Source organism: Martes martes (assembly GCF_963455335.1).
Source record: "Martes martes genome assembly, chromosome: X".
Taxonomy (NCBI): domain Eukaryota; kingdom Metazoa; phylum Chordata; class Mammalia; order Carnivora; family Mustelidae; genus Martes; species Martes martes.
Window position 1 is genome coordinate 95,310,685 of NC_137897.1, and position 12,203 is coordinate 95,322,887.

At 42.3% G+C, this 12,203-nt stretch overlaps 1 protein-coding gene across 1 annotated transcript in view; it reads left to right on the top strand.

Annotated features, from left to right (window-relative positions):
- GRIA3 (glutamate ionotropic receptor AMPA type subunit 3) overlaps nucleotides 1–12,203 on the top strand; it is a gene marked incomplete at its 3' end in the record, with an annotated part of 287,070 nt that overhangs the window by 72,034 nt on the left and 202,833 nt on the right. The window contains exon 3 of the mRNA XM_080795778.1: nucleotides 921–1,160. Coding sequence (XP_080651904.1) covers nucleotides 921–1,160 — 240 coding nt within the window. The remainder of the gene's footprint in view (nucleotides 1–920; nucleotides 1,161–12,203) is intronic.

Below are 12,203 nucleotides of genomic sequence, written 5' to 3' on the forward strand. Positions count from 1 at the left end.
GCCTGTTCTGTCTGCTTTGCATGAATGGAAGGGAGCAGTAGAGCAGATAATCTAAAGATCATTTCCACTTGGTTTGGGAATGCACCACACGGTGTTGTTGTAGCTGATTTGCTTTGCTAATTATGTTCTACTTAAGCTAATATTGAAATAGGTTCACATTTTTTAAGCTCATCTGGGCAAGAAGAGGGAAAATGTGGTAGTGTGGCCCACTTTGAAATGAAGGACATAAAAGTTCTATGTATGAGCTGATAGATCTAGAAGGTAAAAGCCAAAGGAACAGAAGAGAACTTTGCCAATTACACCTACCTCATGTGACTCCCTGGGCACTGAAAGACCAGTCTTTCCAATGGCCTGCCCAAAATCTGAAACCTTCATTAGTAACCTTCATTAAGGGTCTTAATCATGACATAGCTATGGTTAAAGCAGTATGTAACCTAAGAGGAGTAACACATTTCCTAGCAGACATATTAGCAATTTGTCTAATTCAACAGTCCTTATTGTCATCTAGTGGAAAAAGCACTGAAGGGGTGGGACACAAGATAATGGTACATTGATGGGGGCATGGGTACACTAAAAGACCATAAGTACAAGAACATCAAGTGACTTGTGGGTGAGCTGGAACGGTTGCAGAAAGAGGGTAAGGCAAACTTCACCTCTTTTTTCCAGAATTTTCCTAGTTTCTTGCTCATGGTAGACATAGAAAACAAGCAACTCTATCAGATACATTCCTCGCTTCCTTCCACTTTTCTTGCTGGGTAACTGGGCTTTCAAGGGCTTCTAGAGATTTCAGAGATCTTTGTTTTCCTTTGAGGCATGTCCTTTAGAGCCAAAGCCTAACTATACATTGTCTTTCCAACCCTATAAGCTGCAGCAAGGGACCATGGGGCTATTGAAATATCTTGCTGTCTTTCTCATTGCAGTCTGCTCCCAGTTCTCAAGAGGGGTATATGCCATCTTTGGATTCTATGACCAGATGTCAATGAACACTCTGACCTCCTTCTGTGGGGCCCTGCACACATCCTTTGTGACGCCCAGCTTCCCCACGGATGCAGATGTGCAGTTTGTCATCCAGATGCGCCCAGCCTTGAAGGGTGCCATTCTGAGTCTGCTGGGTCACTACAAGTGGGAGAAGTTTGTGTACCTCTACGACACAGAAAGAGGTAAGAAGAGGCATCCGCTCTCCTCTTTGAATATTCATGTAACAGTGTTGTTCAACCCTCCACAACTCATGTTTGTTCTCTTCTCTTTCAGTAAATACAATCTAATACTCTTTTAAACTGTATTTAAATTCAAAAAAAATAAACTGTATTTAAATTCAAAGTGAATTTAAATTAAGACCCCAAAACATCAATGCAATGGTCATATTAGAATCTAATTTTTCAAACTAAATAAGTCCTCTTACCCCCAGCCATGGAAAGAGGGTTGGGACTCTCCTGGCTGAGTCACTGTTGTTGAAAAAGCATCCTCTCCCCTCAAAATAATTTAAGTGGTCTACAATGCACAAAGTAAAAGCAGCTTCATCCAAAATAGAGAGAGGCCTAAGCTGGAAAGTTTCGGAAAATTAATCCTATCAGAGAATGTAATTGTCCCCATTTCAAAGATTCAAAAACTAAAGCCCAAGAAGAAATGTGCTTTTTCACTCAGCCACTCAGCCATTTAACCACAGAGCTGAGACTGGTGTCAATATCTCCCGCTTCTAGGGCTTGTTCTGCTAGATCACATTACGTCTTCAGCTTACAGGGCCTCAACAATTATCTGATGGAAATAATGAGCGGAGAGTAACTAAACTGGGCTTTGGGAATGGATGTTTTTTCTAATAGTAAGAATAATAATAATAATATATTGAGGACACATTCTATTGAAACAATCTCAGATATTAAGGGTCTGATTCTAAATAGCATACAGTTAGGTGTATTTGTTAATTGTATAATGCATTATAATTCAGCCAAATCGACTCCTCAAGAGCCCAGTTATCTTTGAGGGGTTCCTCAGTAAAACCAAAGGATCCTACCTCCATAAAATTCCAAAAAATAATGTTACTTTATCATTTGTTTGCCTGTAACTCTGCCTGTAGCCTGGGAATGATTCTTTCTGACTCAGAGAAGGAGGGAACAAATGGAAGGCCTGTCTGCCTGAGTGGTACCTGGAGAAGAGGTCTTTTCTAGGTAACTTAACTTGAAAGACCATTTCGTTTTTTTGGAAACCCAAAGAACTCCCTATATTTTGTCTATGGTACTTACTTCTTTTTTTTAGGTTTTATTTATTTATTTGACAGAGAGTTAGAGAACACAAGCAGGTAGAGCAGCAGGCAGAAGGAGAGGGAGGGGAAGAAGCAGGTTCTCCGTTGAACAGGAAACCTGATGCGGGGCTCAATCCAAGGACCCTGGGATCACGACCTGAGCTGAAGGCCACCAATTAATCGACTGAGCCACTCAGGTTCCCCAACTTACTTCTAAAATATTATAGCTATCGGGGCGCCTAGATGGCTCAGTGGGTTAAGCCTCGCCTTCGGCTCGGGTCATGATCCCAGGGTCTTGGGATCGAGCCCTGCATCAGGCTCTCTGCTCAGCGGGGAGCCTGCTTCCCCCTCACTCTCTCTGTGCTGCTCTGCCTACTTGTGATCTCTCTCTCTGTGTCAAAGAAATAAATAGGATCTTTAAAAAAATAAATTAAATAAAATAAAATATTATAGCTATCATGAACTAGTTCAAGCTTTGCCATTTAATGAGCTCTCTGACCTTGACTAATGCACTGAAGCTCTCTTGGTCTTGTCTCCTCTCCTAAGGTGCTTCTCGTCTTAATGTAACGTTCTATGATTTTTTGAGATATTATACCAGACACAGAACACTTTGTATCTTGCTGCTAACGCTAACTCATATATTATTAGTTCATAAGTCAAGCAATTTTAAAAGTTGCTACCAACCCCCAATGGTGTGTTTCAGATGCTTATATAATACAGTTCCAATGGGGGTGGACAGAAAAGAACATTGATGAAACCATTCATGAACAACATGGAACACTATCAAGTTGAATCCCACACTATAGACTCTAATTGCTCTAAGAATTGTGAAAAGGTAGCACCCCAGCAAAGTAGAGTTTTCTGAGAAGGTTGGCTAGATGATCTAAGCTAGATGATCTAAGCTAGATGAAGTTGTAGATTGTAAGAGAAGAGGGATGTATGGTTTGGAGAAGGGGAAAAGAGATGAACCAAGGGCAGAATCAGGAAGGAGTGCTGTGTGTTCACACAGAGCCTTGCCTGACAAGGATACAAAAATAGTTTCAACGTTCTAATCCACAGTTTGCTAAATTCTAGTGCATTTCATTTTCTTTCAAACACTGAGGATGAATTAGCCTATTTCTGTGTATTGTATATGGTATATTCCAGTGTGTAACAATCTAAATTTCAGAATGGAAGTTTGTAAATCAGGCAGCTTCTCTCCTGAAAACTGTTGTAAACTAAATACCAGTTTTGTTAATACCGTAACTTCCCATCTATTCAAAAACAGAAGATATAGCTCATATGTTTTCTCCTCATCTCCCATGGCCTTTCTTTGCCCATTAGCTGTCAATTGGAGGAAAGGAAGCAAAAGTCCATCTAGGTCTATTTCTCGTCCCTGTCTCTTTTCTCAAATCATCTCACTAAATAGTTTGGACAGTTCTGTGGTCTAAGAACCAAAAGAATCCTTTCTTACTCATGCATATTTATAATTTTTTCTCTATAGTCATTTAGCTGGTAGGACTGATCTGGTCTGCTTAAGAACTACTTTCTATAAACTTTTACACTAACTTCCTCCTCTGAAAACCTTCTTAAAACACTGAACCAGGACCCTGTTCTAGTATTTCCAATGGCTTATATGGCCCACACTTGGGGGAAAAAATGTAGTGCATTCTTCAAGACTCAACATAATTATGCCTCAGCCAACTAACAAAACTGTTGTCCTTATGTTACCTAATGAGAACCTTCCACTGCAGCCAGCTCCCATTTTCTTTCTTTTTTTTTTTAAGATTTTATTTATTTATTTGTTAGAGAGAGCACGCATGAGCGAACACAAGCATGGGGAGCAGCAGGAAGAAGGAGAAGCAGGTTCCTCACAGAGCAAGGAGCCCAATACAGGACTTGATCCCAGGATCCTGGGATCATGACCAGAGCAGACGCTTAACCGACTGAGTCACCCAAGTGTCCCATGCAGCTCCCATTTTCCACTGTTGCCCAAATGTGCCAGAACTATGCTTGGTCTTAGCAACTTCACTTCTACTACTACCCAGAATTCTCTCCATCTTGATTAGAAAATCCTGTCGGTCCTTCCATTTTTCAAAACCTACCTCAAACTCTACCTCCCCAAGGTAGCCATCCCTGGCCACTCCACTTCATTGTCACTCACTCATTCATTTAGTCAGTCAGTCAGTGTTAGATCATAGACATGGTTTCTGCACCTATCTTAATGGATAGGACCTAATTTTAAGAAGATTCTCAGTGATAGCCTCATTGAGAAGGGGCATTTAAGCTGAGAAATAACGGATTAGAAGGGACAGCCATGTGAAAAATAGAGGGAAAGAGTTTCAAGCAGTGGAAATAGCAAGTGCAAAGGCCCTGTAGCAGAGAAGTTTGGTATGTTTGAGGAAATGAAAGAAGACAAGTGTGGGTAAAGGGGAGTGAGGAGGTTGAGAGTGGCCTGAGATGAGACTGTAGAGGTAGACAGGAGGCAGAGGATAGCCATAGAGAATGAAAAGGAGCCATGGTAAGGAGTATGAATTTTATTCTAACTTCAGTGGGAGGTCTTTGGAGGATTTTGAACCGGGGAGTCACATGATCTACATTTCTATAGAGAATGGAATGTGGTGCAAGAACAAAAGAAGGGAAGCCAAGGAAAAGGCCACCATGGTTATCTAGGTGAGAAATTATGGGAGCTTAGACTAGGCTGGAGATGGAGAAAAGTGGATGGAATTGAAATACATTTTGGACACAGAATCAACAGAACTCAGGACAGGTTGACTGTGGGATATGAGGGAGAAGAAGGCTTCATGGATGACTGGCAGACTTTTGGCTTGAGGGACTGGGCAAAATGATAACTCTGTTTACTAAGGTGACTGAGCAGGAGGAGAACGAGTTTTGAGGAGCAAAGATCCTGCCTACCTCTGAACACCCACAGGACCCTTTTGTCCATGTCACTCACTTGGCACTTAACATAAGTGTTCTCCATTGTTATTTCACTGGGTCTGCTATATACCTTCCCAAGCTCCTCTCCCCAGTGTGATAACAAATAATTGGTTAGCGCCTACATTTATACTTTGTGTCCACAGTGGTACATAGCATGGGTCTGGGGACATATTTAGTGTTTTTCCAATGCCATTACTGTTATTCAAGAGTAAGCCCATGTCCGTTTTTGTTGTTGGACTGAAAGAGAGAGAGACACACACAAAGCAGGGAAAGAAGGAAGGAAGGAAGGAAGGAAGGAAATGGGGGGAGGGAGGAAGGGAGGAACTGGGAAGAAGGGAAGGGAAGGAAGAAAGAAGATGGGAAGGGAAGAAAGAGGGGAGAAAGTGAATCCAGTTTGTAAATCAAACCATGAGGTACAGTTCTTTAAAATATTCAATAAAGCATCTATTGTGTATTTCCTCATTCTCTACAATAATCTATTGCTTTCATAATAAACATTTTGGGAGAAATTACAACCGTGAAATCAAATTTTAGAATATTTTAATTACATAAGAGAGAAATGGAAAATAGAGAGACAGAAGGGAATATGTCATTCAAGTAAGCTAAATATACAAATGGTGTGACTCTACTGTATGAGGGCAGAGGCAAATGAGAAGCTGAGAAATGGGTTGTACATTTGAGGTCATTTAAAAGATTTGTGGCACAACCAAGATAACATTGTCTCTGAAGTTATAAACAGCAAATGGATTTCAAGGCTTTCTTAGCTACACACGGATTTCTGTCTGTCAAGAAAGGTCTGGTTTTTGTTTGCAGTCTTCACTTTGCTTTGTTACCAAAATACCATGTAGCTTCATTAATACAAAGTTGAAAATTCTGCTCTTGGTGCTGTATACAGAGAAATTCATTTCTTGGAAAAATTATGAGGTTGACTAAGTGAGATATCTGCCCCTCTATGCCCCTCTTTACCGACATCCCTTTTTTTATTTACCCAGGGTTCCCCACTCTGTCATTTGTCTACACCTGCCCTCCCTGGTAGGAACAAAGCCTCGATCTCTCTGTCCCAACCTGCCTCTACACCTCCACAGAAACTTTCTTGTCCCACATTTTGTTTCCACTGATTAATAGACTCTCTCTGCAAGTGACAACACTTCAGCTGACCAATAGACTTTCTCTAGCAAGTGACAACACTTCAACTGACCAATGTACTCATGCTAATTTCTCTATGGCTGTTAATGATGTGATGTGTTAGTGCATCCAGGGAAGAAATTTCTAGTCAGGTAAGGGCATTCTGTAGCATTGAACCCTAATCCAAAGCATGGCTTTCTGCTGCTGGCATCCCCGGCACCACAAGTCCAGTTGGGGAGGCCTCTTACCCACACACCTTCCCACACAGAAAGTCCTAAAGCTATGCCAGGGAGGTGTTGTTGGTCTGAAATGTGACCACCTCTTCCAGTTTTCTGTTAGACCTGTTTTTTGGGTATAAGTGACCCAGTTCTCTGTGGTGCTAACATTTCCCCCAGAACAGCAACATACTTGAGAACTGCAGCCAGACTCTCTCGTGCCGCTGACAACTCTCCTTGCCTTCAATGGGCACAGCCCACAGAGATGAAAGGTTCTAGCCCAGGCTGCAGCTCTCAGCTTAGATAATGAGATAATAGTTCTAAGTGCCCTTTGAGGCAACTAGTCCCTACCTTCTTGCCAGTGTTCAATAAACTCCTGCTGTTTCCCATTCTCAACCTGAAACTCCCTACTCAGTTCCCAAGTCACTCTCTGGAAGTCAATAGCCTTCTAACAGACCTTTCTATTTGCTCTAGAAAGTTGGGGCCGAAACATGGGTGGTGGCAACAGGTAGTTCATCAGTCACCAAGCAATTATTGGGCCTTTTCTAGTACTAGCTTGTGCCAGGCCACTGGTAGAATTTAAGAAAGAATTAGCTGCTGCCTTAAAGAGTTCACAATCTTGTTGCTGTAACAGTGATTTATCTCAAGGGCCTGGAAAAAATTAATTTTTAACCCAACTGTTCCCTCATCCAATAATGACATGTGCATTCATTAGAGCAGACACCTTGTGAAAGATTAAAAGTGTCGCCAGATAGCAAGGAAGATGCGAAAATGCTTTAAGAGCATGAGGGCTTAAGAGGTAAAGAGATTGCCCCCAGACAAGGAGAAGGGGGCCCTTCCTCACAGGAGTGTTTTCGGATTGACTGGGTTCAATGCCACACACCTTCTTGTATGTTGTTGTTTACCACCTACTTATGCAACCTGGCTTCATCCCTCCCATCCAGTTCTACGTTCCCAAATAAAGTGCAGAATCTGTCTCCCCTCTATGTTTCTGTCTCTGTTTCTGTCTCTTGCTCTCCCTCCCTCCCTTCTTCCTGCTTTCCTTTCCCTTTTTACACACACACACACACACACACACACACACAGGCATGCATACACACACACACACATCCCAGTACCAATCAGTGGCACAAATCAATAAATCCTTATTATTGGCCTCATTTTATCATAAGATAAAGCTGTTGGATAAGAGCAGCTGCCATTTTTTACAAGCACTTCCTATGTACTAGGCCATGAGTTTTTGGATTACCACACTGAATCCACGTGGCACCGTGTATCTTTACAAATGAGGAAACCAAGGCACAAAATGGCTGAATTATGGCTCCTAGGATCACACAGCTCAGTGTGCCAAAGTAGCAAAACCAGAATTTTAACCCAGGTCTGCCTCATTCACAGTCTATGCATGCTGTTTGCTGCAATAACACTGCCTCCCACACTTCTAACATTTGAAAACTTCTACTACCTTTTCCCTTAGTCCTTCCTTCAGCCATTCTTTCAAGTACCTGTTACCTCGACCCTCCCTATCCTAGGTGTCCTCCTATGGATATAGTCCAAGGGTTGATTTCCTTCATAAAGCCTGGTGTCCACAAATGAACACCAGAAGTCGTGGGCCCGGGGTTCCAAAATTCCATATAGGCAGCAGATAAAAAATCCAGGTTAAGTGGTGCCTGGGTGGCTCAGTTGTTAAGTAAGCATCTGCCTTTGGCTCAGGTCAAGATCCCAGGGTCCTGGGGTTGAGCCCTACCTCCCTGTTCAGCAGAGAGTCTGCTTCTCCTTCTCCCTCTGCTGCTCCCCCTGCTTGTGCTCTCTCTCTCTCTCTCTCTTTCTCTGCCAAATAAATAAATAAATAAATAAAATCATTTTTTAAAATCCAGATTAAGGGGAAAATGAGTAGTAAAAATACCAAATGCAGCCAGGTGGGAAGGGGGTCGGCAGGTTGTCTGTGGCTCAAACCCTTAGAGTGCTGTGGTGGGGACATGGCTCTGAGGCAAAGTGAACTCAGAGATTTCTCTCTGGGTCAGAAGCAGTTCCCAGAGCAGAGAAAGATCTGAACCTGCAGGTCCTCATCACTATGGTGCCATTTTTGCCTGGAGAAGAAGAAAGCAAGGAGGGACAGATGATAAGTTCTACCACGGCTACTTGGCAGGAACGTGAAGAAAATAGTTTCAGGTAACTTGATGTAAGAAAAGAAAAGAAAGGAGAAGAGAAGAGAAGAGAAGAGAAGAGAAGAGAAGAGAAGAGAGAAAGAAAAAAAAGAAAAAGAAAAAGAAAAAAGGATAAAGAACAGACTATCGTGGATTTTTTTTTTCTCCTCCACTTTAAGAACTGAGTAAAAGATGTGCGAAGGTAACAGATGGCTCCAATTCTAGTCATGTCCATTTGCCTTCTGGGAAAACCAAAGCCAAGAGAGTTTTTATTGAAATTCAAGCTACTTTTTACATCTGAATAAATTAGGAAGGCCCAGAGAGTATGCTATGCTGTGAGAGACAGACACTAAATTCCCCTGTTTGAGTGGCAATAATCGGGGTTGACAGTACTTGAGACATTTGGTAGCTTCTGCGGCCTGCCTAATCTATTGTGATGAGTCCTCAACTGTGAGAGCATCTTGAGAGCCTGTACAATAATAACAGTGAATGACTATTTGGACTGGATTGTGAATAAAAGACCACACATATGTCTGTAATGAGAATTTCATTGAAAATGAAAATACCGAAGCTGTCATATTTTTTAATGTTTCGATTTGCACATCCTTGACTGCTTTGGGGCATAAAAAGAGAAAGTGCAGAGCAATTTGTTGTCAGCTCTTGAAATAAATTATCATTTAAACACTTCCTCTCCACAAAGGTTATTAGCTTAGTAGCTTGTTCCTAGGGTTGAACCATCAGTAGGGGGAAAAAAATCACAAGACATTAAACTACCCTTTCAAAAGCTGAATATTAGTTACTGTGGAAATTGTTCTCTCAGTGGCTTAACATATTTTGCTGTAGCTCTCCAGTGCTACAGATTAGACTGCAGCGACTATTAATAAATACTGTCATATTTTACAGCTGTCACGCAAAGCTGAAAAAAGGCTTCGCTGTGATTAGATCCTGTTTACTGTAATATTTCCAGCTCAGCCTCAGAAAGGCAGTTTTCCTATAAAGGTATTTTCCATAAGTAGAATATTTCTCCATCAGACAACATGACTAATTTTAATGTATCATTAACTCCTTGGTAGTAGAGAATTTGAGGTTGAATTGACTTCACAGCCAGAGATCCATTCCTCTCCAGAGACACAGTAAGCTAAACTGTCAAATCTTTTCTTTTGGGTTATCCTTCATATTTAGAGATGGTGTGACCATTGGGAGATGTGCTCCAAGTCATCACCCTCCCCCTGACCCCCCCAACACACAGACACAGAAGGACAAATTTGTACCAGTTTATCTACCTTCTTTTGCCCTGTCCCTCTTGTGACCAATTGCATTGTTTGCAAGGCAGCATGTCAGGATTTAAGGCAGGAATGACACTTCGGTGGGCTAGCTCGAAATTCTGCTTCCTGAGCTTAAATGCCATCATAAGAACAAAAGAAATAAATCTCCAGCCCCCCTACCATGCATTAGCTGTTTGGAATGGGATTCACATCTCTGAAGAAAGGAGGTGACATCTGGCAGGGTTGCTTTTGTTCTGACCTTCCATTGCTTTTCATCCAGCTCCTTGAGGAATTAACCTTCACTAAACTGAATATCTAGTTTTTGATGAGTGGGTGGTCCTGACACTATTGAGGGTTAGCCGATGTATTCTGTAAATTCAGAGTGGAGCCTGAGAGGTCCTTGAGAAGGCTCTTCTAAATGTTCCTTGGGGGAAGAGAGAGACTGTGTGGTGTAGACCTACAACTGCTGTTTTAAGATTTGTCCCCTGGAGCCCCTTTAGAAAACAAAACCTGGGCAGGAGTGCTGTGGAGGTTAAACAAAAGAATGCATGTACTGTCTTTAGCACCAAGCTGGACGTAGTAATGTGCTCAATAAATTTTACCTCTTTTTATTTTATTATCATTATAGAACAGTGATCCTCAGTGGGGAGAGAAGGTGATTTGGCCTCCCGCAGGGACATTTGGCCCTGTCTAGAGACATTTTCAGTAGTGGGGAGAGGCCAGGAATGCTGCTAAACATCCTATAGCACACAGGACAGTACCCACCCCCAAAAGAATTATCTGGAACGAAATATCAAGAGTGTCAAGGTAGCAGCAGGGTCAAAGGACAGATGGTTGCAGAAACTCCTCAAGGGGTTGTGAGTGAACCAATCTAGCATTTACTGAGTCTCACTTACTGTGCCTAGATTGGTGTTAAGAACTAGCAGGTTCAATAGGAGGTAGAGCCTTCGGCTTTGAAGAGTTTCTGTTATGGTCAGCGAGACAGGATAAGATTAATGCACATGAAATAAAGATAAGGGTAAAACAACATAAGGCCAGAGCTAGATTGTGTAGTACAGATTTGAAGTACCATGGGAATCCAAATAAGAAAGAGTTCACAATAGGCAAGATGGACACATCAGGGAAGGCTCAACAGAAGAAGTTAGACATTTTTCTAAGCCCACCACCCAACTAGCAATGACCTTGCCTTGATTGCTAAGGCCAAGCTGGTATCTAGAACCAAAACAACATGGCATTCCCATCAATGCTCCCAAATGTCAGAGCTCAGGGCAAGAAACACAATTAAAAGAAAAACCAAAAAAAGAAACAATGTCCTTTTTACTAAATGGAAAGCAATTACAGAGCTGTTTGAAAATAGGCAGTAAACAAAAGGAGGGAGGAAAATACTGGCATAATTCCATCCCCCCCCCAACTAATCCTGTAGCAAAAGTGCAATTTGCAACAAAATCAACAGTGTTTTCTCCCTCTCTCTTGCAGTCAAACACACTGGCATCAGTACTGCTACACAGGATGCTTTAGCAGAAAAGTGAACGGAAGCAAGGAAGACAGGATATGAATGGGAGGTTAAGGTGGAGCATGGTTTGCTCCACCCTGACCTCCCCTCTACCCACAGTGCCCCCCCAGCTTTCCCCCTTCCCAATCTCTATGGAGCACCTTCATTTAGGAGGAAAGTGGGGGCCCTAACACAGACTACATCCCTCCCCATATTCCTGGATCCTTTCTGTCACTAAGTTTCCAGTGTCGGCTGCTATCCTGCTTTGTCGACTCCACAAACGATCTGATTAATTCTCTGGTGCTAACTGCCTCAGCGGGCTTTCTCAGCAGTAGAAAAGAGGCTAATTAAGATCATGTCAGGCGAGGAGGCTGACAGGTTATGTTCCTGGGCCACACGGAACTTTTAGAGGGCGCTTCAACTCCACTGCAGGCAGGCAATGCTTGGCCAGACACTGACTCTATAGTAGCCTTCGAATTTATTTCCACCAATTCCTGTGTCAACGGGCCTCCATTTTGTCAAGGATTTACGTCCTTCTCCTTGGGGTAATGAGCTGCCACTGTGTTTGCTCTCAATCACATTATTTCAGCTCCCTTTCATTTGAATTTTTAATATGCTTATAAACAAAGATAACAATTAATAGTGGGGTCATTTTCCCACCTAAATCATGTGTGTGAGAGTGTGTGCAGGAGACAGAGAGAGAGGGAGAGGCTGTGTGTGTGTGTGTGTGTGTGTGTGTGTGTGTGTGTGTGTGTCTTATCAGCATATAGCCCATAGAGGTGAGTTTAGGACAAGTAAAGGAAG